The following is a 25571-nucleotide window of genomic DNA, read 5'->3' as shown; positions in this document are numbered from 1 at the left end:
ATAAATTGTCCTCTTAATCAAGGTTTATCTCTTATTCACCTCGTTCATTCGTTACATTCAATTAATTATAACAAACAGTCTCAATAAACGAAAACAAAAATAATACAAATATACTCAATAATCAAAATACAATAATAAAATGCATAATAATGATAATAATAATATAGTTATAATAAAATTGTAATTTTATGAAAAGAATCTTTTTCTCTCTCTCTCTCTTTCTCTTTTAATAAAAAAAAAAATCTTGAACAAAAAAATCTCTCAGTTTTGTATGTGTATGTGTATTTTCTTTAAATAATAATATTAATGGGACAACAAAAAAGAATTCGGCTGAGAAAAGCGCAAAGGAAAAAAAACGCTTTCAAAAAATGTATGCCATATTCTAGGTGCCTATTGAAAGCGGAAAGAATGTAAATTATTTCTCATATTTGTAAATATGATTTGTTTTCTTCAAATTTCAACAGTACATTTCAAGTTTTGCTGTGGTTTTCATTTCTCGCACAATTTCTGTATGATTTCTCAACGCTTACAGAATTCCAACGCATTTTAACGGACTTTAATTTCTCTTTAAATGTAAAAAAAAACAAATGGGCTCCATGAATGGGAATGTTAAAAGCGAGCCATAGTTGTAAAATGTATTCTCATATATGCATTGAGTTTGTGTTGGTTGTGTGTAATTTATGTGTTTTTCATCTATTTAGAATTTTTTTTGCACAGAATTGCGTGATTTTCTCTTCCTACATCCCTTTTACTTGATATACTTTTTTTTTAATCATTCTAGATAGATTTTTTCTTTTATATTTTCGTCGAATTTTGCCTTTGCCAAACAAATTACTACGAGACTATGTGCTACCGCCTAATTTTATTCCGAAAGTGTCGAGCACTGGTATGACAATCGTTTGCCCATCGAATGTGTTGTTTGTGAAAAATAAATAGAATGAAAAAACTGAACAATAAATTTTTTTCTTGATTTTTTTTTGAATCATCTTCATGATTAATTTTTTTTTGTTTGTTTCATATATAACTTGTATTAATAAATTAAATTTAAATGTATTTAATTTTCTTTTTTTTTAAAAAAATGTCTTTTCTAATGCTTGCTTGATTTGAATATGGCTTTGAAGCGAATTCATAATCTAGGTTTGATTTCCGCCATAAATTGTGATGTGTAAGGAACCAAATTTAAAATAACTCGCTTTTCGTCGTCACATTTATTTATTTTTGCCTATTAAAATCTCATATTTTTTTGTTATGCTTGGGAGTTAAGATGGTTCGGCAACAATTTAAGTGGCGCAGTTTTACCATCTTAACTCAATCTATTTCTATTAATGCGCTGTTATCGCTAGGGTTTTGTTTAAGTTCTTTAGATATTATTCATCTCTAAAATATAATAATAATAATCAAATATAAATTATTTATTTGTTACTTTATAAGCTATAATTTTTAGTTCAAAAATTGTATGGTTTCTTGTCCATAGGGTTGTGTTTTTATGTTTCGGTTTTGTATTTATCGAGAGCGATTGTTTGTGTGTGTGTGTGATTTATGTTCGTCAGAATAATATTTTTTTTCTTAAAATTTAAAAATTTTGGTTATAAACGTATTTAAATTTGTATCGAATAAATGCAGTATGACTCATTTGAATGAGTATTATAATGCAGCAAGCTGACAATGTGATGTCTCTTAAGTTTTAGGTAAATTTTCGCGTAAAATTGTCTGGTTTTTTTTTGTTGTTGTTTCCATCAAATGCTTATAATCAAACGAAAATTGATTTTGTTTTCTTTTATAATATCGTTGAATCGTACATATATAGTATGTAATATATATTTTAATATATATATTTATATTAATATGCTGAGTGTTGGTTGATGGGCCGGAGCGTCATCATCATTATCGATATATTACCAAATAAACATATTCAAATTACAATAAGTCGTTTGCGGTGATTTTCGTCAGATTTTTCCATTTCATGTTTTTTGTTTGTTTTGATTTAATTATAAATTACTACTAAATTCAATCGGTTTTTTTTCTTCTTCTTTAATGCGTTTTTTAAAAATTGGTGTGTATGTGATTTTGTGTGTGAATGAGTGTTTTCGTTCATTTGTCTTGGCCTTTGGTGGTGCTTCAAAAGCGCCCTCAACAGGCACGTGAATTGTGTGAGTGTGTGTGTGCTTTTTTTTGTTTTAGTTGTTATTTAAGCAATGATTCGAATGGCTTGAATAACTGTTTCACTGCAAATTGGACATGCTGATTCGCCACTGGCACAAATACGATTTGCACAATCCAAACAGAACATATTGTGGCCGCATGGTACTAAGGCAGCACTAACATCTTTGTCACCACAAACCATGCATTCACGCTGCTGTGATCCCGTTATACTTTTTGATCCACACAAAATGGTACCGACACCATTCATATTACCATTCATTGAATTCACAACACCTTTCATATTATTCAAACCGACCAATGTATTGATATTGATGGCATTCGGTTGCATTCCATTGTTTTTGCAATTGAATGAGGCGAGAAGCGAATCAGTTGGACTAACTGATGCTGTTGGCGATGAACTTGATCCAAACGATTGTCCAGGTGTTGGCATTGACCAAATATTGGGCTGTAAGTATTTGAACACGAAAAAAAAGAAAGAAGAACGCAAATTTTATTTATAAGAATTTAAAATTGAATTTGACGAAATGTGGAATTTCGTTAGGAAAACACAAACCTGTGGTGAATCGCCCAAACCTTCATCGATATCGACTGGTGTTGCATCGTTGCGCTTCCAAATGTTAATGAGCTCGGGCAATGTCATAATGGCACTCTTCGATGATTGTGAAGATGTTGAACTATTTGATGAGCATGTTGATGATCCAGCCGATGATGGCAGCACATTAACAACACCCATATCATTCTTTCCGTTCATAACATTCTGACACGCATTTACATTGTTGTATAATTCTTGTTGATTGTTGCCATCCAGGTAGCCAAACAATGAGCCAAGACCATTTTTGCACAATGATGCCAAAATTTCGGGTGTGTCTTCGCCATTGAATAATGAACTCAGACCGCCGTTACTGTTGCTTAATTCGTTCAACAAACCGGAATTGAGACCATTTAGAGCCGATGCAGCGTTACCCGTGCGCAATGCAATGTGCGCTTCAATTTGACGACGAGCCGATTGTACATTGTCTGGCATTCCGGTTACTTCAAACACTGGTTCTTTATCTCGTGATGGTGTCACAATGTATGTATGTGTTTGTTGTTGAATGTGCTTGATGGTGGCACCTTTTGGTCCGACAACCAAACCAACAACACGATATGGAACACGTACTTGAATTGTTATTTGACCAGGAACATTGGCTGGTGGTCCGGCTGGCGTTCCTTTACCAGAAACACCACTGAGTGATGGTTTACGCGATGCACGAATCAAACTGAAATGTTCGGCAGCCGATAGAATCTCACGTTTTGCTTTCGATACATCCTCTTTTCGACCGGTCACCACAAATACTGGCTCTTCACCACGAACCGGGGTTTTGATATATGTATTAGTCTTTGCTCTCAACGCTTTTATTTTACAGCCTGCAAATGAAAAGAAAACCATTTTTTTGTTAATTTTATTACATTATTCAGTTTTTTTTTCAAATTGAATTGATTCAATTGATATCACATCATGTATATTTTGACATAAAAGAAAATCGTTGTCCCTTTAGACGGGTGATAAATGTATTAAGAGAAATATGACCGAGAATCACGTTTCGCAAATTCTCTATTTACACACGATATAAACATGATAAAAATTGTTGCAGCATTGGATTGATTTATGTACATGAAAAGATTTTATTGCAATTGCGCGAAAGCGAAACATATATACTTAATGACGGAATTGTTTAGTATTAGTACCTCGTTCATTTTTTTTTGTATTTATTCGTGTGCATTTTTTGTTCTTTGTTTTCGTTTTTACGTTTGGCTTTTGATGTGTAACATTATGAAAACGAAACAACTTAATGATCTATTCTAGAAAATGTATATTTTTATCATAAAAGTCATTTTTGTAGCAGTAGCACTCTGTCTTTCTCCACTTTCATTATTTATTTAGTTTTTTTTTTTTCGTTGAATGAATGTATATGTGCGTTTCTCTTTGATTCTTGATTCAGCGTTCTTTCTGATGATTTTTTTTATGCTCAGTATATCTTTCTGGTTGTAGTTGGTTTCACATTACTAAAGTTTTATGCAAAAATATTACGGAAATATCATTGTTATTGTGAAGATACTATGGAAATATGATGGTACAGTATATTTGTTATATGTGTCGAGCATTCATTTTGTACGGAGTACAAGGAAACAGAGATTGAGAAGAAGGAGGGAATGCATGATACATTGTTCGCATTTGGCTAACGTTTATATTCGATGCATTGTTTCGGTGCATTCCATTAGCCAAATGGTGTAGTGAGTAAATCATAAATATCGAGTGCATCCCGAGAATCCAGAGACAGAGAATGAAAATGAATGAGTGAGCGGTTGAACGACAGAGAGGGGGGGGGGGGCGAAAGGGAGGAAGTGAGTGAGAATAGCACACAACCTAAACAAAAGCTTTTGCGCTCAGAACAATCAAATGTATGCTTTCTCATATCAAACTGTTTTGCGCAAAACAATAAAGTGCGAAGCTGATAGCGATTAAATCGAAAAAAGCGAGCACACAAATAGAATGAAATCGAGCATCTGATTTGGTAATTCGTGGTAAAAGAAGTTACTGAAATCATTCAGTTTCACCGTTTGACCAACAATGTCAAATGTTTCATTTTTTTTTAATAACTCATCTGCATTCCTTCTTCTCATTCTTTTCTTGGTTATTTAATGTTTTTGTGATTTGCCCTTAAAATCGTATTTAAATTCTTTGAAAGATTTAGGCATATTTTTTCGACATTCCATTTAAATACTTTTGCGTGTACTTATTTGTTTGTGTTATGTGCCTTTGTATTTGTTTATATTTCCGTGGTGAGCGAGCATAGATGAGGGGTTGGTAAAACGAATGAAATGCGATGGAGTGGATTGCGTGTTTTGGAAAGCACATGCTTTGGGAAACGTACGCATAAAAACGGTGACTATGAACCGCAATGTACGCATTTCATAGTATATAAGACGACAATGGTACGCTATATCGGACCGATAGAGTGTTCTAGAGCACGAAATTCATATGATCACGATGACGGCACACAAAACCTATTTTTTTGTCTTATTCCCTGTAAATCATTCGGAAAATGTATCATCGCATCGTCAACAGTAATGACAAACGCAACAACAACACCAACTACTACTCGAAAAAAAAAACGTCGAATGCGCACACTTTGAGTCACAGATACACACACATACACACATAGAGCCTCATCATTTCTCTAATAATTTGAAAAATATTAAATAACATTCGCATAAAATGTCCAAATATGCTGGAAGCCATCCAACCCGGAAACGGTAAAATAAGCGTCAATTCGAGCCCATTCATTTGAAACTTGATTAACGAACACACACACACACAAACGCATTTATTCAATGCTTGTCTCTCCCTTTACCGCTTTTCCATTAGCCGCTGTATCATTTTCCTTCTCGCCTTTGATTAAACAAATGCATCTCACTGGGTACCTAATTTGTAGATCATTTGCATAATCAGATGAATAATTTTAGGCACATATGAATTTTCAATCATATTACACATTTACTATGTGAACGAATGGAAATAAATACTGAACTTTATCTGAGTACACGCAATAGAGGCATTTTGAATGCATCGAAACAAGCAAATCGACATTTACTGCTACAAAATCGATATACACTAATTGCACACCGAACTCGAAACCGACCGCCATTGTGTGTACTCAAATAAAGTTTTGTTTTTATTCCGAGGTGGTCATATGAGCCTTTCAATGCACATTCCCGATAGAGATACAAACTGGCTTGGCACCCAAATTTTTTTTTCAATTCGTTGAACATTTTAATCACGATTTTATTAACGAACAAGCAAGAGTAACGAATTGAAAAATACATGTGCATTTTTCGCAAAAATAAACGCAACCCAATGAGCTTGAATTTTAATTCGAATATTTTGTTTCATTGAATGTTTAACGCAGTTTTATTTAATTAGAGTCGTCGAACAGGTTTTCCATTTCATGAAATAAGTTAACCCATAACTGAGGTGATGTTAGAGTGAGCTGAAGGGAAAGACATTTCCATTTCAAATCATCTATTTCATACATATTATATGACTAATTGTCAATTGGTTCGGGAAATCCTAATACATGTGGATTATTGCGACGAAAAAAAAGAGAGTGTTAACCAGAAGTGTGGTAAGATGAAGAAAAATCTGTACGAGCACTGAATAATTGAAAAGAATTAAGAATTTGGAAGGCAAAAGGGAAAGCAAAAATAAAAGCCAACCAATTCATAAAAATAGCAAGAAAAATATAAGAAGTAGCATTTCTCTCCGTCTTTCTGTACAAAATGAATAAACGAACATTGAAAACCTGAACATACAGATGAAAATGCAAAAGAAAAACTCTGCAGTAAAGTTGCTTCAGAAGAATGAAGGGAACAGCACGCGGCAATAAAGAAAGGTGGCAAAAAGAAAAGCGCAGGAATAAAATGTTACTGTTTCTAAGGCTCTAGTATAAAATGTTATGAATACAGACACACAGAGACATATCTATATATGTATAATAACAGAAGAAAGAAAAAAAACCGAACGATATGAATTGAATTTAAATTCTGGATTTGGTTTGTTTCGTTCCCTCTTTCGGTTGCAGTCATGTCCATTTGTTTTTGTGGCGCGATGGTGGATCTCGACGGTTTTCCACATAGAATAGAACGAATGTAGTCGCGCCAATGTATTTTTGTACATAACCATGCACATACAAATGCAAAAAAGTAAACCTAAAGAGAGTGGCAAAGAACTGGCTCATTCGCCAGAGTTCATTCACATTTTGGTGTTTTGAAAGAGCCACATCGAGAAACATATAGCACATAAATCAATATTCGGGGTCTATGTTTCAACAAATTCTTTGGCTTTGCTACCGTATCCATCTCTCATTGTATATGTATTAAATGCATATATTCTATGCTATTCGAATTGCACGCATATGATGACGCGCATTTTCACTGCAAAATATACACATAAACCGACCAATACTAATGAAAATGCGGAAGAGGGAATTTCCATCGTGTGTCAGTCACCAGTACTACCACACACACACACACACACACAAACACATAACCATACGTACGGTCTATATAATTATGAGAAAAGGAATAAGAAGAGGAAAAATATGCATTCGGGAAATGCTGACTTCTGTCTTCTGAACAATAACAATAATTGTGACGCTCAACACACACCGCATGTACATATACATGTACAAACACATAAACACACACCTGCTACTAGGCGACAGGCGTATTGTGTTTGATCGTCACGAATAAATGGGAAAATCAAAACAAAAACACCCGCCAACAATCGCCTGTATGTTGTATACACATTTTTTTCCTACTTTGTTGTGTTTTGACTTCTTTTTTTCGTTTCATTTGCTGTGAAAAAACGCAAAATTACCACAAAATTACGATAATTCAAGGCAAATGAGCGATTCGATCACACAAAAACAACAAACAAATCGAAACATAATGGGGGAGATATTAAAAAAAATAACGAAATGCAGTAACGCTTTATTGTGCTATACATTTTGTTCAATCCTTTGACGCACAGGAAGAGGAACTAATTTTGTTAGGGAGTTGAGTCGCGTTCAGGATGTTTTTTCTCTCTGTCTCTTTTTCTATTCGAATATGATGTGCAACATGAAATATTTATTGATTGAGCAAATTCCTGGATTTTTATGAATAATATAAATCACATTTGTAGAGAAAATATATATTGGAACATAGATTGTGAAGTCTGTGATCCATCATTTTGCATTTTCCAACTATATTGAAGGGGGTAGTCTCTGTAATTTTGAAATTTAATTCAATTTTTTCCTCTTCAGTTTTCAAAATGTCATTCTATCTAATATGAATGAGGAGGGATTAAAAACGGTTTTCATGCGAAGAAATCAATTGTGGTCATTTTCAAATTCAGTACTTCTCGATAAGTAATAGTAATTTCTACCCCGATATTTCATAATCTATGTATTCGACAAGAAATTGAAGAAAATTCGACAATAAAACTCGAATCAATCGATTGAAATGTAGCTTTTTTTTAAAAAATCGAATTCATTCCGCATTGCTAGCTTCGCTACTTACATTACACGCGACATTTACGTCTCGATTTACATCCCGGTATTTTTTTTCTTCTTCTTCCTGTTCGGGTGTTGTATGTTTGCGCTTCAATTCAGATTCGTGCCACTCTATGTCTCGACAGAGTTCAAAATCAGTTTATTCAGTGTCTTAAATCAACTGAATACGATTGAATTTAAACAGAATTGATATCGAATTACAATCCTTCATTATTGGGAAGGTACGATGAATCATTTTTTTCTACTTCCCACTTTTTTTGAAAAATCCCAATAAATGCCATACAATTAGATTGCATTTTGACGTATTATAACAGCTCAAGTCTTTTGTTATAATATATATTGCATGTTATTCGTGCAAAAAATGCAATCGAACAACTTTTTTTTGGCCTAGGAATGCTGATTGTGCTAATCGGGGATGAGTAGAATGTATGCATCATTGCATATTTGCATGGCTACTGCTATATTGCTGTTTGTACTGCATGGCCAGGGCAATTCGAAGTATGCGAATTAATCGACAATCAAATAAAGCAGAAAAAAATGCTACTAAAATAAAACAACAGCGCGAGAGAAGAAAAATATGTTCATAGATTTGGAAATAGAAACTAAAGTAAACATAAAGTTCCACGCCAAGAATATACTTTACGCAATCTGCACTGGAGTGAGAGAAAAATGTTGTCAGTTTTTACATTCGCGTTTTTTTTTTTCTTCTCAATTTCAAATAATTCTTAAATGAAAAAGTTGTGCGCCATGATTCTCTTTCTCTCACTCCTGTGTCACTCTATGCGCAATCTTATTGTCCTATTATTATTATTATTATTTTTCAAAGACGAATGCGAAACAGTTCAATGAAACAAAGAGTATTAACGAAAAGAAATATATTTTAAGTAAACAACGGGAAAATATTTTGAAACGACAGGATCTCGCGATACAAATACACGAAGAAGTGTGAGTTGAAACAAAGAAAAACGATGTAAAAGTCAAATGGTCTCTGTTCAAAATCGAAACAGAAACAGCAGATTAGATGCCGAGAGCAAGAGAGGAAGAATGGTAAAACGGAAAAAAAACAACATCTGAAGCATTTTGAGGGCAACGTTTGTCTTGAGTTTGCATTCGATTGAGAGTTTGGTGGCCGAAAGTACTACGCTCCCAAAAACTAAATAAGGAAATAAATGGATGCTACTGGATTGTATATAGGAAATGTTCTTGAATGGCGTGCAGTATGGCAAAAGCGCCATCGAACTCTCTGGAGTGATAACAATAGCGTCGACCCAACGTATATTACGGCATATTTACTCGAAATATACACAAAACTACGAGCACATAAATCTCACAAAAGCGCACACAGACACACACAAAACCCGTACGCTCCCTTGTATATAGCGAAGCGCATACAAAAGCAAAGCATGTACCCGCTCGACAATATGAATTCAATGCAAGATACAATGGGGAAGAGAGCGAGAGAGAGGCGATGCGAGTGGTTGTGGAAATACAGTCGAGCAATTGAACGGTGCAATATACTCCATCCACTTACTCGTTACTCTCGTTATATTCGAGTACAATTTCCATATACGGGAAATCCATTTATACATATACTGCACACAGAATGTGGAAGAGAGAGGGAGAGAGAGAGAGAGAGAGAGAGAGAGGGATAAAATGGGATAGAGAAACGGGAGCATGAGACGCTTACACATGCCAACAAAACAAGGGAGAATGAACATTGTCGTATGGAAAGCATTAGCTTTAAAACTCATGCGAACAATAAGACATATACAAACTGCTGAAAATGCTCCATGTATCGCAAACCCGTTAAAATAGTGAAGAAAGAAAATATAAATGCAAATATAAACATCGCATAGACATATAGCATAAAATCAGAGACCGGGTTGAAGAGCCGAGAATTCATTTCTTCATCTTCATTCTGCAGCGCAACATGCATTTGGCGCGGTTTATACTTTGTAAGGACTTTAACTTTGGTTCACATAACACATTAATGCTGTGTGTATTTTTTCCTAGTCGTTTTTCGTCTTCGTTCATATTTGTCAGCCCTGTGTGTTTGTCGTTTCTTTTTCGTCATTCTTTTATGTTCATAATTCGGCTGTTATGAGATTATTATGTATGATTTTCTCTCTCTTTATTACATTTATACGTTTGTGAAAAATGGTGTGATATTCAACCATCTTTTGAAAATAGAAAATCGAGAATAAATTCTCACGTTTCGGCCACATTGCTTCCAAATTATTCGCAAAAAGAAACGACAAAAAAATAACACGAAAAAACGATGGAAAAACAAAAATTGACAACAAGGGTAAATATGAACGTACAAACAATCGAGCATACTGCAACTTGTGCACATAGTTGATTGGTGGACGAGAAAGAGAGACAGGAGAGCACCCCAATGTATTTGTGGAGAGCACGTTATGTGTGCAATGCCGTCACATTTTATGTATTGAAAAATAGAAGAAACGGGACGAATTGGGAAGTGGAAAGTATTATGGTAACGAATAAAAAAACAACAACAACGACAACGGCATACAACGGATAGCACATAGTGGTGAAACAGCGGAACATTTCAACAAAAACGGCAGTTTGACGAGGGCGCACTGAACTTTGTTCAAAGTTGAATAAACTCTGTAGAATATATAATATCCACCTATATTACATCAATATGCGATATATTTTGTCTTTCGTTCGCTCGCTCCCTCGCTCTCTCTATCTATACATCTTGATTGTTCGTTCTTTCGTCTTGTTCAAACTGACGATGTTGGGGCGATATGTTCGGTATGTGTATAGTGTATGTCAGTTCTACTAAAAGGGAAGTATCGGAAAATTTGTTTAGTGGTTGTATGATGCTTGATCGCTCATTGGCACTATGTGTGTTTGTGTGCGTGTGCGTGAAAAACATTTGGTATTCGAGCAAACTACACGTTGTATTCTCTCGCTCGCTGCCCGATACATACAACTTGTACAAATTCTTTCTGTATTTTATTGTTGTTGTTGATGTTTTTTGTTCTATGTGCACTGGTTATGTACTAGTTTTGTAGTGCATAAAATGATTTTGAATTTTGGAATGGGGCGATATGGGTGCGTGATGATGGCCAAACATGCATATACACAAAACGAAGCATCCATAGTTTGTTCCTTTGTGCCAAGTACTGCATGTACACATAAAATGCATGTATATGGATCTTGGGGTTGTTGGTTGTTATTTTTTTTTATTATATTCCTTCGGTCAAAAGCGAATCCATTTTATCTGCAACCAAACTGATTTCCATTATATTTTCATGCACATGAAACTCAGTTTGTTATACCACTTGAATTATACTCAATTTTGTTCAAGAGAGAGAGAGAGAGAGAGAGAGAGAGAAAGCAAGATAAAGTACCGAATTACAAATCGCAATTATTGCAAATCGCAGCTTTTTATTTTTTTCAGTTTTTCATTATTATTACCGCATATTTTCAATTTAAACAAACGCCACTCAGCGAGCGATGTGTACAAATCAAGTGAATGACATTCAAACGTTGTGTTAATGCATGATTTTTTGGGGGATGGAAATACGAACGCAGTGAATCATTGATATAAATTGGAAATGCATGACAGCGGTCATAATGTTTGGTTGCTGGGCGTTATTTGTTGGGCCCTCTTCAAAAACTGAATGGAAAAATTTGCCGAGCTTTTTTGCGTGCTGTGTGTATCAGTCGAACGCATAATATGCGTTGTATTCATGTTTACGTTTTTTTGAAATATTTAAAATTGTGAAATGAAGTACATGAATGCATGTGTAAAGCATGTACGCGCGCGTGTGTGTGTTTCATTAAAATTAATGAGAGCGTGTATGGCATACACATACGCTCGTGAATATCATTTGCTGATTTTCACGACCCTTATTAGGTGATTTATTCAGCTGTGTATAATGCATATGCAATTTCGTTCGATTCCAGCATTGACAATATAGGAAAGTGGTTTTGCTGCAAGATTTTCACGATCCGATATGATTTTGTTTTTTTATTTTTTTTTGTGCTTGTATATCCGTTGCTTTGCCGATGGTATTTGCCGCGCTCGTATAACACTAGCATATACTCGCAAACACGTATACAAACACACATACAAAAGGAACGCTATCGCGTTCATTGTTTTGCGCATCGACACGCATTTCGGTGCTCATAACGTGCAATGTGCATTGCTTTTATAATGCTGTCTGTGTTTGTTGGTGAAAGATTTCTTTGAGTAATCTTTTTGTTGTTGTTTAATATTCTGAATGCTGATGATGCTCAATGAGTATCTACTGATTTGTTTCTCTTCCTTGTAAATCATTGTTGCTGCTATGCTTTGTTCAATATTCTCCTTTAAAAACTCTCTAACACACACAGACAAGCACCCACAATAATAGACATTGAAAGAACGAGTGAGAGAGCAGCATCAAATGCTTTGTATACGATGATAACAAAATAATTGTGCATAATTTGAGCCTTTAATGAAAAGTTTTACATATATTTTATGAACGTGTGCATGATGTAAACAAAAGGGCGGCTTTTACTAAATTTACGTATTTGTATGTTTCACCAACAAGTATAAATGACGCCATCGTCAATATACGCCCGTTTTTGCTATATATGATTAAACTCATAGAGTACGAAATATATTGGCGCTAATCCCAAAATGTAAATCACAACACTTCGCTCCAATTATTCCCAAAAACTCTTTTGGGAGAGTACAATCACCACGTATACTGTACGGGTTAAAATTCTTCCTCTTTCTCTCGGTTTCGACATTGTATATGAAACTGAACTGTTCAAGTGTTTTTGCCTGGAATTTTTCTTGCAATGAAACGTCAATGGGACAATGCATAAAGTTTTATGCAATGTATGCTTTGGATCCTGAGTTCGGCACAATGAAAGATGAATGACTTATACCGGAAGCACTGTGCAAGATTACAATGCACTTATCATTTTATTGAACGCACGAAAATTTCATTAAACAATTGTAATACAGTTAAAACGATCGATTATTTTCATTGACATTACAGTGAGGCAGGTCCATAGACCATAATAATCGTTGTTTTTCGACTGTCATACAATGAAAATAGTAAGATACTACTAGTTCAGGTCCAAATACTCTTATTATAATTCATTCAACGAGAAAATAAATGTTCCATTCTATGGAGTTAAGATTCATGTGTTACACCATTCGGAATTTTATACGTTGATAGAAAGTTTTTCGACCATTGGTATATCGATTGTCCGGTAATGTACACAAATACTGGCACATCGTAAGTGTTGTATGCACCAAAATAGTTAAACACTTTGCCTAGCTTTATCACATGGTGGATGAGATGACAGAGAAAAATCTGTGAGAAGGAGCGCAAGAGCTCGTGAAAGTTCATGACTTATCCGGATGACAAATTTGCCAACCAAAAAAGCAAACAACATTACAAATAAAATAGGATTGTGAGTTATTGTTGTTGTTGGGGTTTTTTGCTGCGAATTTCACAGCATAACAGACAAACGCAATGTGTGTGTTTATTCAATTTTGTAGTGTTATACTTGTGTATTTATTTGACAAAAAAAATTGTTTTTATAAGTTCATTGATTTATTTTTGCGTAGTTTTGTCAGTGCAATGAGCGTAAAAAGGGAGATAGTATGTATGTTATTATTGAGTGCCTTTGGCAGCAATGCTAACCGCAATGTGATGCACAGATAGACAGACGATGTTCGTCCGCGTGCGATTTTCAAAACCAAAAATCAACGAATTCCTAAAAATACATGCACTACACAAAATCGCAACAAAACAAAACACGCACAAATGTGTAAGAGAGAGACTCTGATGAGATGAAGTGTTTTATTTTGTCATCGTTTATTCAGCAAAATCGTATTTACTGCGCACATCTTGTGGTCGGAAAAATACTTGTTGGGATATTTGATTGTTGTTGTTGTTGTTTTTTTGACAAGGAAATTGGTATAATCCAGATGATTTGTGCGATTCATAATTAAATCTATGACTAAGAACTGCATGCCATTTCAATGCGAATAGGATGTGTGATCGAATTTTTATTTTCTTCTATTCTTGCGATGCATCGACTTAATTAATATCTATTTGGATAATTCTAAGTCAAAGCGACAAAATGACGAAGAAATATTCGATGCGTGAAAAAATAAATTGCAAAAACATGCCAATGCAATGAATTTGGCGTCAGTCCAATGTCAGAAATGCTCTCTGACTGACTCGTTCTTTTTTCTTTTGTTTTCGTTTTTTTTTTTTTTGCTTCTTTACCGAATTCATAATAAAAGGAATATAACCAAAATCAAACCGCATCTATGAGAATGACTACCATTAAATTGATTGAAAATTTAAAAGATCGAATACCAAAATTGAAAATATTCAATTTTGAATTTGCTTCCATGCTGGGCAACAAACTGACTTTTAATTCATATCAATTGACGACGTTATCAATTGATCGATTGAGAATTAAATTCACTTTTTTTTCATTCGCATTATTGATATTGCATCTTTTAGCATCATATTTAAGAAAAAAATGTGGTTGAAAATGAGCTGAATTTATCAAAATAATTTGTTTAATTTTTACTTCAACACACTATTGAATTTATTAGAAAACTCAAATGTACATTTCAGAAGCTATGCTTCCTTCATCAGTGAGAATGTGAAACAAACTGACACAATTTACAAAAACCAAATGACAATAAAAGCAATGATATATGGTTTCTATTTGCAAACATATTAAATTTTAAATGACCAAAAATGAAATGTATGCTATGTTTTAAATTTGAATCTTACTGAAATTGAATTTCTATTTGCAAATTCTTAAATGACCCAGAATGAAATGTTTACTATGTTTTTTAAATTTTAATCTTACTGAAAATTGAATTTTTGATTGGACCATCATTTTCATTCATTAAATTATTTCGATTTTTATGTATAAAATATGACTCAAATGCATCTAATTCATAATATTTGTTTACATTTTTAAGCAATTTTAATTGTGCTTCATTAGTTTGATGATCTTTCTCTTTCATATGTTTGGCCACGCTTGACTTGTCGACCTCCAATCTTTTCGTGTGTGCATCGTGTTCACCGTATCGTATGATAATTTTCCTACGTGATTGGCCTATGTATTCTTCGTCACAGATTGCACATTTGATTGAGTATATTCCCGACTGATGTTTATCGTCGATTTTATCCTTTGAACCACCGATCAAATGTTTGAGTTTTTTATCACTATATTCGCTAATTTTGATGTTATGGATGCTCAAAATCTTCCTGATATTTCGTGTTAATACAGGATAGTAACAAATACTTGACCAAAGGTCAATGCCACTCTCACTGTCATCTCTTATGGTGTTCAATGTGGTGTATTCTCTTAGTTCTTTCTTTCTTTTGTGTGCAATTAACAAATCATCAATCAGTTGTTCAGTGTAACCATTTATATTTGCAATTTGTTTTATTTTATTTTTTTTATAACGGAAAATACTATCGTCAAGAATTTGGATGCTGTATGGGCTCACCATTGAGTCCATTTTTGGCCAATTTGTTTTTGTCAAACTTTGAAACGGAGTTGAGGAAAGAGGGAAATTTTCCACGCATTTGGTATCGATATGTGGATGATGTTTATGCAATTATGAAAAAGCAAGGTTTGAGACAATTTCTGAACCGTTTAAATGGCACAAGATATACCTCGATCAAGTTTACGTATGAAGAAGAGCAAGAAGATAAACTGAATTTCCTTGATTTAACCATCAGTCGCAACGCAGGAAAGCTTGAATTTGATATTTTTCGCAAACCAACCACCACGGGTCGATACATTACATCGGATTCATTTCATTCTTTTCAACACAAAATTGCAAGTTTTCATTCGATGATATATAGAGCGCTCAACATTCCAATGAGTGAAGAAAATTTGACCAAAGAAATACAGCGAATAAAACAAATTGCAAATATAAATGGTTACACTGAACAACTGATTGATGATTTGTTAATTGCACACAAAAGAAAGAAAGAACTAAGAGAATACACCACATTGAACACCATAAGAGATGACAGTGAGAGTGGCATTGACCTTTGGTCAAGTATTTGTTACTATCCTGTATTAACACGAAATATCAGGAAGATTTTGAGCATCCATAACATCAAAATTAGCGAATATAGTGATAAAAAACTCAAACATTTGATCGGTGGTTCAAAGGATAAAATCGACGATAAACATCAGTCGGGAATATACTCAATCAAATGTGCAATCTGTGACGAAGAATACATAGGCCAATCACGTAGGAAAATTATCATACGATACGGTGAACACGATGCACACACGAAAAGATTGGAGGTCGACAAGTCAAGCGTGGCCAAACATATGAAAGAGAAAGATCATCAAACTAATGAAGCACAATTAAAATTGCTTAAAAATGTAAACAAATATTATGAATTAGATGCATTTGAGTCATATTTTATACATAAAAATCGAAATAATTTAATGAATGAAAATGATGGTCCAATCAAAAATTCAATTTTCAGTAAGATTAAAATTTAAAAAACATAGTAAACATTTCATTCTGGGTCATTTAAGAATTTGCAAATAGAAATTCAATTTCAGTAAGATTCAAATTTAAAACATAGCATACATTTCATTTTTGGTCATTTAAAATTTAATATGTTTGCAAATAGAAACCATATATCATTGCTTTTATTGTCATTTGGTTTTTGTAAATTGTGTCAGTTTGTTTCACATTCTCACTGATGAAGGAAGCATAGCTTCTGAAATGTACATTTGAGTTTTCTAATAAATTCAATAGTGTGTTGAAGTAAAAATTAAACAAATTATTTTGATTTATTTAAAACACACGAAAATCTCATTATTATTTTGCTGAATTTATATTTAAAGAGAGGAAAAAAAGAACTGTATAGAACTGTGCGCATGAAAAATGCAGATCGGACCTGTGCACATTCTGAACTCCGTGAAATAGCAACAACACATTTTAAACGCCGTTGTTGTTGACTGTGTGTGTGTGTGAATGTATTTAGTTTGTGAACAGAAAGTAGCAAGAAAATGCACGAGGAGGAAACAGACTATGCATCGTGCGCATCAGTTCAATCACATTATGGGTTATTCGCATAGCCACGATATGTAGATTCACATGGCCTGGCACTATTTCGACGCATCAATGATAATGATCCTGGGCTGACTGTTGTTCCTTCTCTCTGTCTCTGGCTATGTGCGTGCTGCATGTTTTATTTCTTTTCGTTTTATTTTTGTGTCTCTCGCGTTTATACGCGTCTTTTTTTTGTTGTTGTGCTTTGTTTCTCATAAAATTTCATACATTTTTTTCCCTTTCAACTTGAAATCTATATACATACACATTCACAACATTCAAGCAATTGGCACAGTCAAGCATTTGTGCCGGGTGCATGAATGCATGTTCTTTATCATATGGCGATCATTATCGTCATCAACGTGTTCTTTATCAAGTGCTTTTCTGCGCATTGTATTTTACCCAGTCTTAGTCGTCGTCGTTATTGTTTTGTTCCATCTTCATCTTCTTCTAAATGCTAAACAAGCATTGACTCCTCTCGACTCCTTTTGCATGCTCTTTTTTCAGTTTTTTTTTCATCTTTTTTTTAGTTAGGCGATATTGTACATTTAATAAATGTATTTTGAACAAAGAAGAGAGTGAGAGCGATGCTATCCCAAACATTAAGCCACAACAAAACGATGAACCGAACAACAACACAACAACAACAAAAATCAGCAATAAATAAGACGATAAAAAAGAACACCACACCAACAGCAGCAGCAGCAGCAGCACAAAAATACACATTCATTCCAGAATCCAAATATCGATGTGTGCGCGAAACAATATAAAAGCGAATGTCAAGAATGGCTTGATGAAAGCGAAACAGCGGCACACTAGTACGGCTGTTAGTAGCCTGTTTCGTCGAGTCTAAACACTATGCTCAAGAGAAAATTCTCACACGTTGTGTGCTGAGCAGAGAGAAAAAAAACTGTTGTATAGTTGCAAAAACAGAAGAAGACGACAGCAACGACAACGACTGAAAAACAACCGAATCACATACAAAACGTAAATAATATACGAATATGGACAATAACAAATAATGCGGCTGAAGAAACGATTGATTTTTTTTTCGTGTTTGTAAAAAAAGTTTTTTTTTTAGACAATTAAAGAATTAGAGTGATCGAATGAATAAAGCGACCAATGAAATATAGGAAGAAAGGCGAGTTGAAATAGCAAGAGCAACATTTTTCGTACAATTAAATAGATTCGCGTATAAAAAATAACGAAGCTAGGTCGCCAGTGTATCGGGAGATGCACAGACTAGCGCATTGAAATCAACGCATTTTAGTTCGATCGTATGCACGACATGAGAGTGACAAAGAGAAAAATGGCGCGCACACATTCGCTGAAATGAATGCGGGCAGCCTTGTTGGTGGCTTTGGTTGTCTCCGCTGCCTTTTACTTCTTTTTTTACTATATTTAGTCCCTTTTCCAATTCATATTCGCAAAATAGGTATTCAACAGCATATTTTATTTCTGATTTCTTGAATACTTCGTGCTAGTGATTTGTTTCATTAGCTGTTCACTTTTCCTGTTTCACATATGTGATTTGGGATAAATTCTCGCGTGGCGTGGTGTTATGAGTTTTCCTTTCGTATGTAATGCACGCAATGTCAACCGCAAAATGCAATGAATACAACAAAAAAAAAATCTTTGCTATACCGAACCAAATTTAATGTTCACATATATTTCGATCGGTCTCGACAGGTAAACCAGATCAATATTGAAATTGGCGCAACAGTCGAATCATATTTTGTTCATTCAGTTTATTCGGTCGCCATGGGCATATCGCATATAAACACATTTATTCATACCAACGCCATAGCTGCCGCTGCACACATGATTATAATGTGCTCTTCATGAAGGTTCGTTGAACGAAAGATTTCTGTTTATTGCATCTTTCGTGGTGTGTATGTGTCTGTGATTCTTTGTATGAATACAAATAATGCACGTATACATGCTTGAGACAATGACCTTGCAACGATCATTCACCATCATGCCATTTTGTATATTATGTTGCTTTATTTCGCGTACGCTTTCGCTCTCTTTCACACTGTTCGCTGTCGTCTCTGTCAGTTGTTCAAAGGCTGGTAGGCATAAGTTCGCTTTGCGGCAGTTGTTTTCTTTTTTATTGCGAAGAATCTAAACCGCACATCGTTAGGGCTATTCTTTTATACTGGATTCCTTTTTCGCCCGTTTCTCATTCTCTCAAAACATTCAACGACATATAGAATAATAATTCAGACAATACTACAAAAGCAACAACAATAGAATGGCGAAAAACCGCGCAAACGTTAAGCTAGTTGCATGCTGAACACTGCACGAGAATATAAGAGAATGAAAGAGATACAGATAGAGCAAGAGAGTGTGTGTGTGAGAGAGAGAGGATGGCAGCGCGATAACACAGGTTAAAAGAGAATATACAAGGAGAGAAGCATGAGTGGATGTTGCCCAACCAAGAATAAATTTTTATCAAATTGCGCCAGTTTTTCATTGTTTTTGTTGTGGTGGTGGTTTAAACAAAGGCTCTTCAGATTGGGTAGCATTTCGAATATACACAAAATACGAGCGAAAAAAAAAAACTTCATCAACATTAACAAACTCTACACACAACGGCGAATATATAATTATAAAATGTGTAAGTGAAGGGCCATACATATAAACACACTTATATATAATATGCATCTTTGTGCCTGCTTGGTCCGCTCGCTTTTGGTGTCTTCTTTTCAATTCTCAACTACGGAATTTTTGTTTTTCATTTAATTCTTGGCAATTTTCGCAATACACAAAGAAATGAAACGAGTTAGCCGCATGCCTGTGATAGTTTTTTTTATATTCCTCTCTGTTCGGTTGTGTGTTTTGTTTTCTTTTTTTTTTGCATATAAAAATAAAATATAGTATATCAAAGTATATCCACACACTAGTTGCAATTGCAATGTTGAACAAATAACAAATTCGAATGGATATTTAACGACTGAATGCAACAATTTCTTGAAAATACTTGGTGCAAATAACAAAAACAGCCTATAGGCTATAACATCGATGAAATCATTGATCGAAATGGTCATTGTCATCGTTTTGTTCTTTAAATAATATACGAAATGCATGTGTTTGTATGTGTGTTTTTTTCTCTGATCGATTGACGGTCGCACGCATGCAATGAGTTTAATAAGTTTGAGAAGAACAAGAAGGAAAAAAACCTAACCGACAAAAAAATGCAATGGCTGAAAGAAAAGAGCACAAAAAGTGCAGTGTACAAAATAAAACTAACAAAGCGATTTAATTACCTTGTCGTCCGACAATTTCAGCGACATGCTCTGAACTTGGCACCGGCACACATTCGGTCATATTTTGTGATTTCTTCGATCGATCATCCAAATTTGGTAACATCGTTGTGAACGCACTTAATCCAATATTATTTGATAAAACACTATTTATTCCATTCATGCCGCCGACATCATTGGGACTGAGCGATGATGAGGGTGATTTGTTATTGCTGAAAGCGATGATACAGACCGTGAAAAATAACAACAAAAATTGAGAAATTCATTTTTTTTATGGTTTAGTTCTCTTTTTTTTATTTGTTAAAGAGAGAAAAGCAAAAAAAAACCTAAAAGTTGTGCAAAAATTTACCTGCACGATTTGTGTTGCTGTTGATGATCGTTTCCCATATTCACAATCATTTCATTGGCAACATTGTTGTTGCACGACGATAAGGACAGCATCGATAATTCAAAGGCGAGTTGCAATGCTGCGGCTGATGATGATGAAGTTGGTGATGGCAGTTGTTGTGGCTGTGTCGCTTGTGGCGGTTTTTGATTTTTTTGACCGCAAACGCTCAATGGATTTGGTCCATTCGTGGGATCCATTTCCGCAAATAACACCGACATTTTTGCTGTGGCTTTTTTTATTATAGTCTGGTTCTTTTTACACTATTTTTGTTGTTGTTTTTTTTTATTAATTGTTTGGGGCTTCTTCTTTTCTTTCTCGTATTATCAAATTGTTTGGAAAACAAACTTTCTTTTTATCAAATTTATCGCTTTATTTTGGTAATATTTGTATTGTGGGGAACGCGAAAAAACACTTTTCTCGATTCTTTTATCTACAATAAATTTTAGTCTATATCCCGTTTGAACTGGCACAAATTGATAACTTTATTTTTCGCGAGTAACTTTTTATTTATCGTCAGTTTGTTTTATTATTAAATGGAGAAAAGAAAATGTGAATCGATTCGGTTTGTTTCTTTTTTTATATAATTAAATGTGATGTATCTTTAACTTCGGTTTTGTGTTTGGCACCTTAATGATTTGTGAGTATGATGACGTTAATTTTTTATTATACCGATAATTTTTCTCTCTCTTTTTTTTTGTACAAAAAACGAAATAAAAATATTCTTTTCTTATTGTTCGACTTGTTTTGTTGTTTTTTTTTTTTAAATATTTAAGAATAAAACTGTACGCTGGACTTATAATAAATGTAAAAAAAATTTCAATTAAGAACTAACACCAAAAATTAAGGAAATTTGCTTCAGTCGTATTGCTCTGAAAAAAGAAAAAGATAAAGAAAATCGATGTAAACAAATGTAGAGAATTATTTGTAGCTTGAAATAGTATTTGACGAACATCAAAAGGTAATGAGATATTTTTTAGTCACTGTCTTTCGATAACAATACATTGATATAGTATATTGAATAAGTGAACCAGTGATTGAAAATTTATTCGATACAAAGATTTGATTTTCCGTGACATAATCCCCTTCATCTGTTAAACTAATAGCCAGAATTGTAAGTGGAATGAAAACATCATTAAAATTGGATGTGTCTATTTCTCCAAACATTTTGATGCTTCGATCACTTCCTCAGTGGGTGAATGAACTATGAGCGCGCGCAGTTGCTGTGGCAACGCAATTGGAATAAATATATAGAATTTTGACGGGGTCTGTTGTGTTTGGTGGTTGTTTTCCTGCATCGATACTCAATTGCTCGAAATCAATAGTCCATGCTTCATGGATTCATTTTCAAACAAATCGACCAGGGTCTAAGAGGGTTAAATTTTCAATTCACGATCGATTTGTCGAAAAACAAAATACAATTTCATTTTCATTAAATAATAAATCCATTTACTTTTTGATTTTCTTATGTGTTATATACCACAATCCTTTATAATGATAATTGTGATTGGTGTTTCTTGATCGCCAGACTGCAATTTAACTAGGTACTCACCTTGGTTTTGTCGTTTCGTGCTGCTTGTAGTTTTTCTTACTTTTTCTCGTATCGTTTTATTGTTTTTTACGTGTGGTTTAGTGTTGTTTACTTTTCGAATCTTACATTTTTACCTCCACTGGAGGCATCAATGTGATTTATGTTGAATATGATATAATTTTTGTTGTTAATGATTTCTTTTTCGCGTACGTTTCGATTTAGTTTAGTTCTGTTTTTTTTTTTTTGTTATTTCGTCGAGCGTGTGGTATTTCTTTGAGATTTTGTTTTTATTCGCTTGAGTCACAGTTGCTGGCTTAGTTTGGCCTATGTATGTGCGCGCGCATGTCAATTGTGAATGTATGTAACATGGATTATTTGCCTGTTTCGTTTTAGTACAGTTGATTATTCGTAATTTATGTTGCTGATTGTTGTCTTTTGAAATATTTAAAACGGTTCTTTTTGTTTTTCAACCAAAATTGTTGCTTTTTGTTTTTATGCTTTTTATATTATTCGATAAATGTCCTTCTGTTTGTTTCTTTCTTTTTTATTGAATTTTTCTTTTCTTTCGTCGTATGATTCGAATCACAAAACACGCACGGTACACAACAACAACAACAATATATGAAAAACAATTATGAATGATATACACACAGTAGAAAACAACGTTACCACTTAACACTACGGTCGATTGTATTAACTATAATTTTTGAAAAAGAAAAAGAGAGAAAGAGAGAGAGAGAGATAGAGTGGAAAGAGAATGAAATAAAGGTAAAATAAATATTGTTTCAAAAATATGGGGTAAATACTAGCAGTCAAAAAAAAAATGATATGTTATTCAATGGATTGCAATTAAATTGATGTAATTGAGCGGGGAAAAAAATTCAAATTGTTTGGCGAGTATATTTGTTTTTGTGTGCTGGGGAGACGCGATAATGCTTTACAAAAACAAGGTGGAGGATTGAACCCATAGTAACCATGATCAATTTTCACGCGAATTATGTGTATTTCATATGAAAATTTCGTAACGTAAAATTGCAGTGGCAGCGGCGTTGCAGAGGTTTCTGTCTCACGCGATGTATCCAAGAAGGAAGAATATAAAGGGGAATTAAAGTGAATGCAAACGTAAAAAGGAACCGGTATATATATATATGATATATATTTTCGACGACGCAAATGCATAGCTACTACTGACTTTCTGATGGTAACACAGCCAATCAAACTGTAATATCCTTTTTAAATATATATGCGTACACATCTAAGCATATAGTATTCATTCTATGACAGTATTTGACGTTCTAGTGTGGCAAACACATATAGATATTTTTCTATATATTCCATATTGCATATGATATTTGGCGTTCATTCTCTGGCTAAAATACACAATTGCACATAGGCCGATAGATAGATATAGTGAAAAGAGGCGCGCTTCAAAGGCCAATCAACCCGATTATGTGTGTGAGTGTGTTGTATATGGCATTTGTGTGGAAAAGGTTGCTGAACGCAAACGAAAAACGAACGCTACACACAGCGATAAATGGGTGGAAAATTCTCTCTTCATATACCGAAAGAATCGATTCCGCATTTTCATACCGAAATACGGCTATACGGTTCGTCACACTGAAAATCACATGCTATTCAGTTGTTCGGTTGGCGATTTTCACCCTTAAAACACTTATTCTTTTTTGTTCTTTCGGCTCTGTTGCGAATTTCTTTTTATTTTTTGTTTGGTTATGTTTCGAAAATTGCGTGAGATTGTGCTTAACCGAATCTGATAAAAAAACGAGAACAACTATTGTATGAGCATGCAGTCGGTTAAGATCCATCTAAATGCATTCGGATGATTAGTTTTTAATCGAAAGAAAAATTCACAAAAATATACATTAATGCGTTCGAATTTGTTTTGAAAACGAATGATGATGCAATCGAATTCGGTGTACAATAATGTCATTCAATATACGATGAGATAAAATGATATGTATATCAATGTAACCGCTGTCAGGTTTGGGAAAAATCACGAACAAATGCCGACAAACAAAACTATTCGCATCGAATTATAACAAGAACATAATATTTACACCAATACACAAATGATTTTAAAATTGACGAACAACATGAAAAATGCCTTGCATTCAACACACTTTTTGAACTGTAAATTTTTTTTTGTTTAACAGACCGCGTATTGATCAATGCAACGGTAATTCACTCCAAAATAAAAACTTGACAATAAATTATTTGGAACTTTTTGATTTAATTCGTGATCTTATTTTTTTTATTTACAATTTTTGCAAACGATTTGTCAAAATCAAATTTTATTGACCGATTCAATGAAATTTCTAATCATGTGCATGCAAAATTTGATGTGTGTAAAAATGTACCAAAATTGTTAAAAACTTTTATTCAAACCCCAGCAAACAATTTGAAATTTTGCCACCCCGTTTAATAAAATTAAGGAGGAACAAAATAGAAAATTCTTTGAAAATTAATCAACACGAAATTGAATTGAATACTAACAAATAAATGAATATCATTGAAATGAACGTCTACCGTTTTCGTCGTGGGTATGCATTCAGTGCGATGGTTGTCTTAAGACTGAAAATGCAAACTGTTTTATGTAAAAAGCCGAACCATTCGGCACTCACCACCAGAAAACTGAGGAGCGCGCATATACAATCACAAACACTTGGATTACTCGGCACAACCGTGTATCATTGTGCACATACACATTGCTATATATACAATGGAATATGCTCATTCGTGCTGCTTGATTGTATGTTGTTGCCGAGTGACACATATACATTGATATGAGAGAGAGGCATCGAGCAGGATTGGAAGAAAGCAACAGCAACAATAGCAGCAACGGCAGCAGCGGCACCATCGGCTGTGTGTTGTCTGATACTTTTCGGTCGCATACAACATCTGTGAATGTTGTTTGTAAGGTACAAAGCGACATGAATTCATATACAGCCGTAAACATACCAATACAAAATGTGCAAATACTATTACAATAACTATAGCACACGGGCGGCTGTATAAA

General features: G+C 34.1%; 1 protein-coding gene across 2 annotated transcripts; it reads right to left on the bottom strand.

Annotated features, from left to right (window-relative positions):
* Window positions 1–1072: 1072 nt before the first annotated feature.
* Window positions 1073–25159, bottom strand: LOC116345179 (RNA-binding protein MEX3B). 2 transcript variants are annotated; one of them, XM_031774352.1, is made up of 6 exons: window positions 25049–25159; window positions 22559–23234; window positions 20971–21878; window positions 20625–20833; window positions 2717–3570; window positions 1073–2608 (listed from the first exon to the last, which is right to left on the bottom strand). In XM_031774352.1, exons 3-6 carry the CDS (start codon window positions 21225–21227, stop codon window positions 2189–2191), a joined length of 1740 nt encoding a protein of 579 aa, XP_031630212.1. In that variant the 5' UTR covers window positions 21228–21878; window positions 22559–23234; window positions 25049–25159; the 3' UTR covers window positions 1073–2188. The 2 variants fall into 2 exon arrangements, with proteins under 2 accessions (XP_031630212.1, XP_031630213.1); XM_031774353.1 differs by having other exon boundaries at window positions 25082–25127.
* Window positions 25160–25571: the final 412 nt, after the last annotated feature.

Source organism: Contarinia nasturtii, unplaced genomic scaffold (genome assembly GCF_009176525.2).
Source record: "Contarinia nasturtii isolate CC-2019 unplaced genomic scaffold, AAFC_CNas_1.1 Cnas_scaffold_1240, whole genome shotgun sequence".
In the NCBI taxonomy this organism is placed as follows: domain Eukaryota; kingdom Metazoa; phylum Arthropoda; class Insecta; order Diptera; family Cecidomyiidae; genus Contarinia; species Contarinia nasturtii.
Note: the sequence above shows the minus strand (reverse complement) of the source record. Positions and strands in the feature narration are given on the sequence as shown.

What these genes read in the sequence shown, in the direction of transcription:
- LOC116345179 (XM_031774352.1), bottom strand. Translation starts at nt 21,227, where the DNA reads ATGTCGGTGTTATTTGCGGAAATGGATCCCACGAATGGACCAAATCCA. An exon ending in CAGCAACACAAATCGTGCAG is followed by an intron (nt 20,834 to 20,970) that starts GTAAATTTTTGC and finishes CATCGCTTTCAG; the next exon opens with CAATAACAAATCACCCTCAT. An exon ending in GTTTGGGCGATTCACCACAG is followed by an intron (nt 2,609 to 2,716) that starts GTTTGTGTTTTC and finishes AAATACTTACAG; the next exon opens with CCCAATATTTGGTCAATGCC.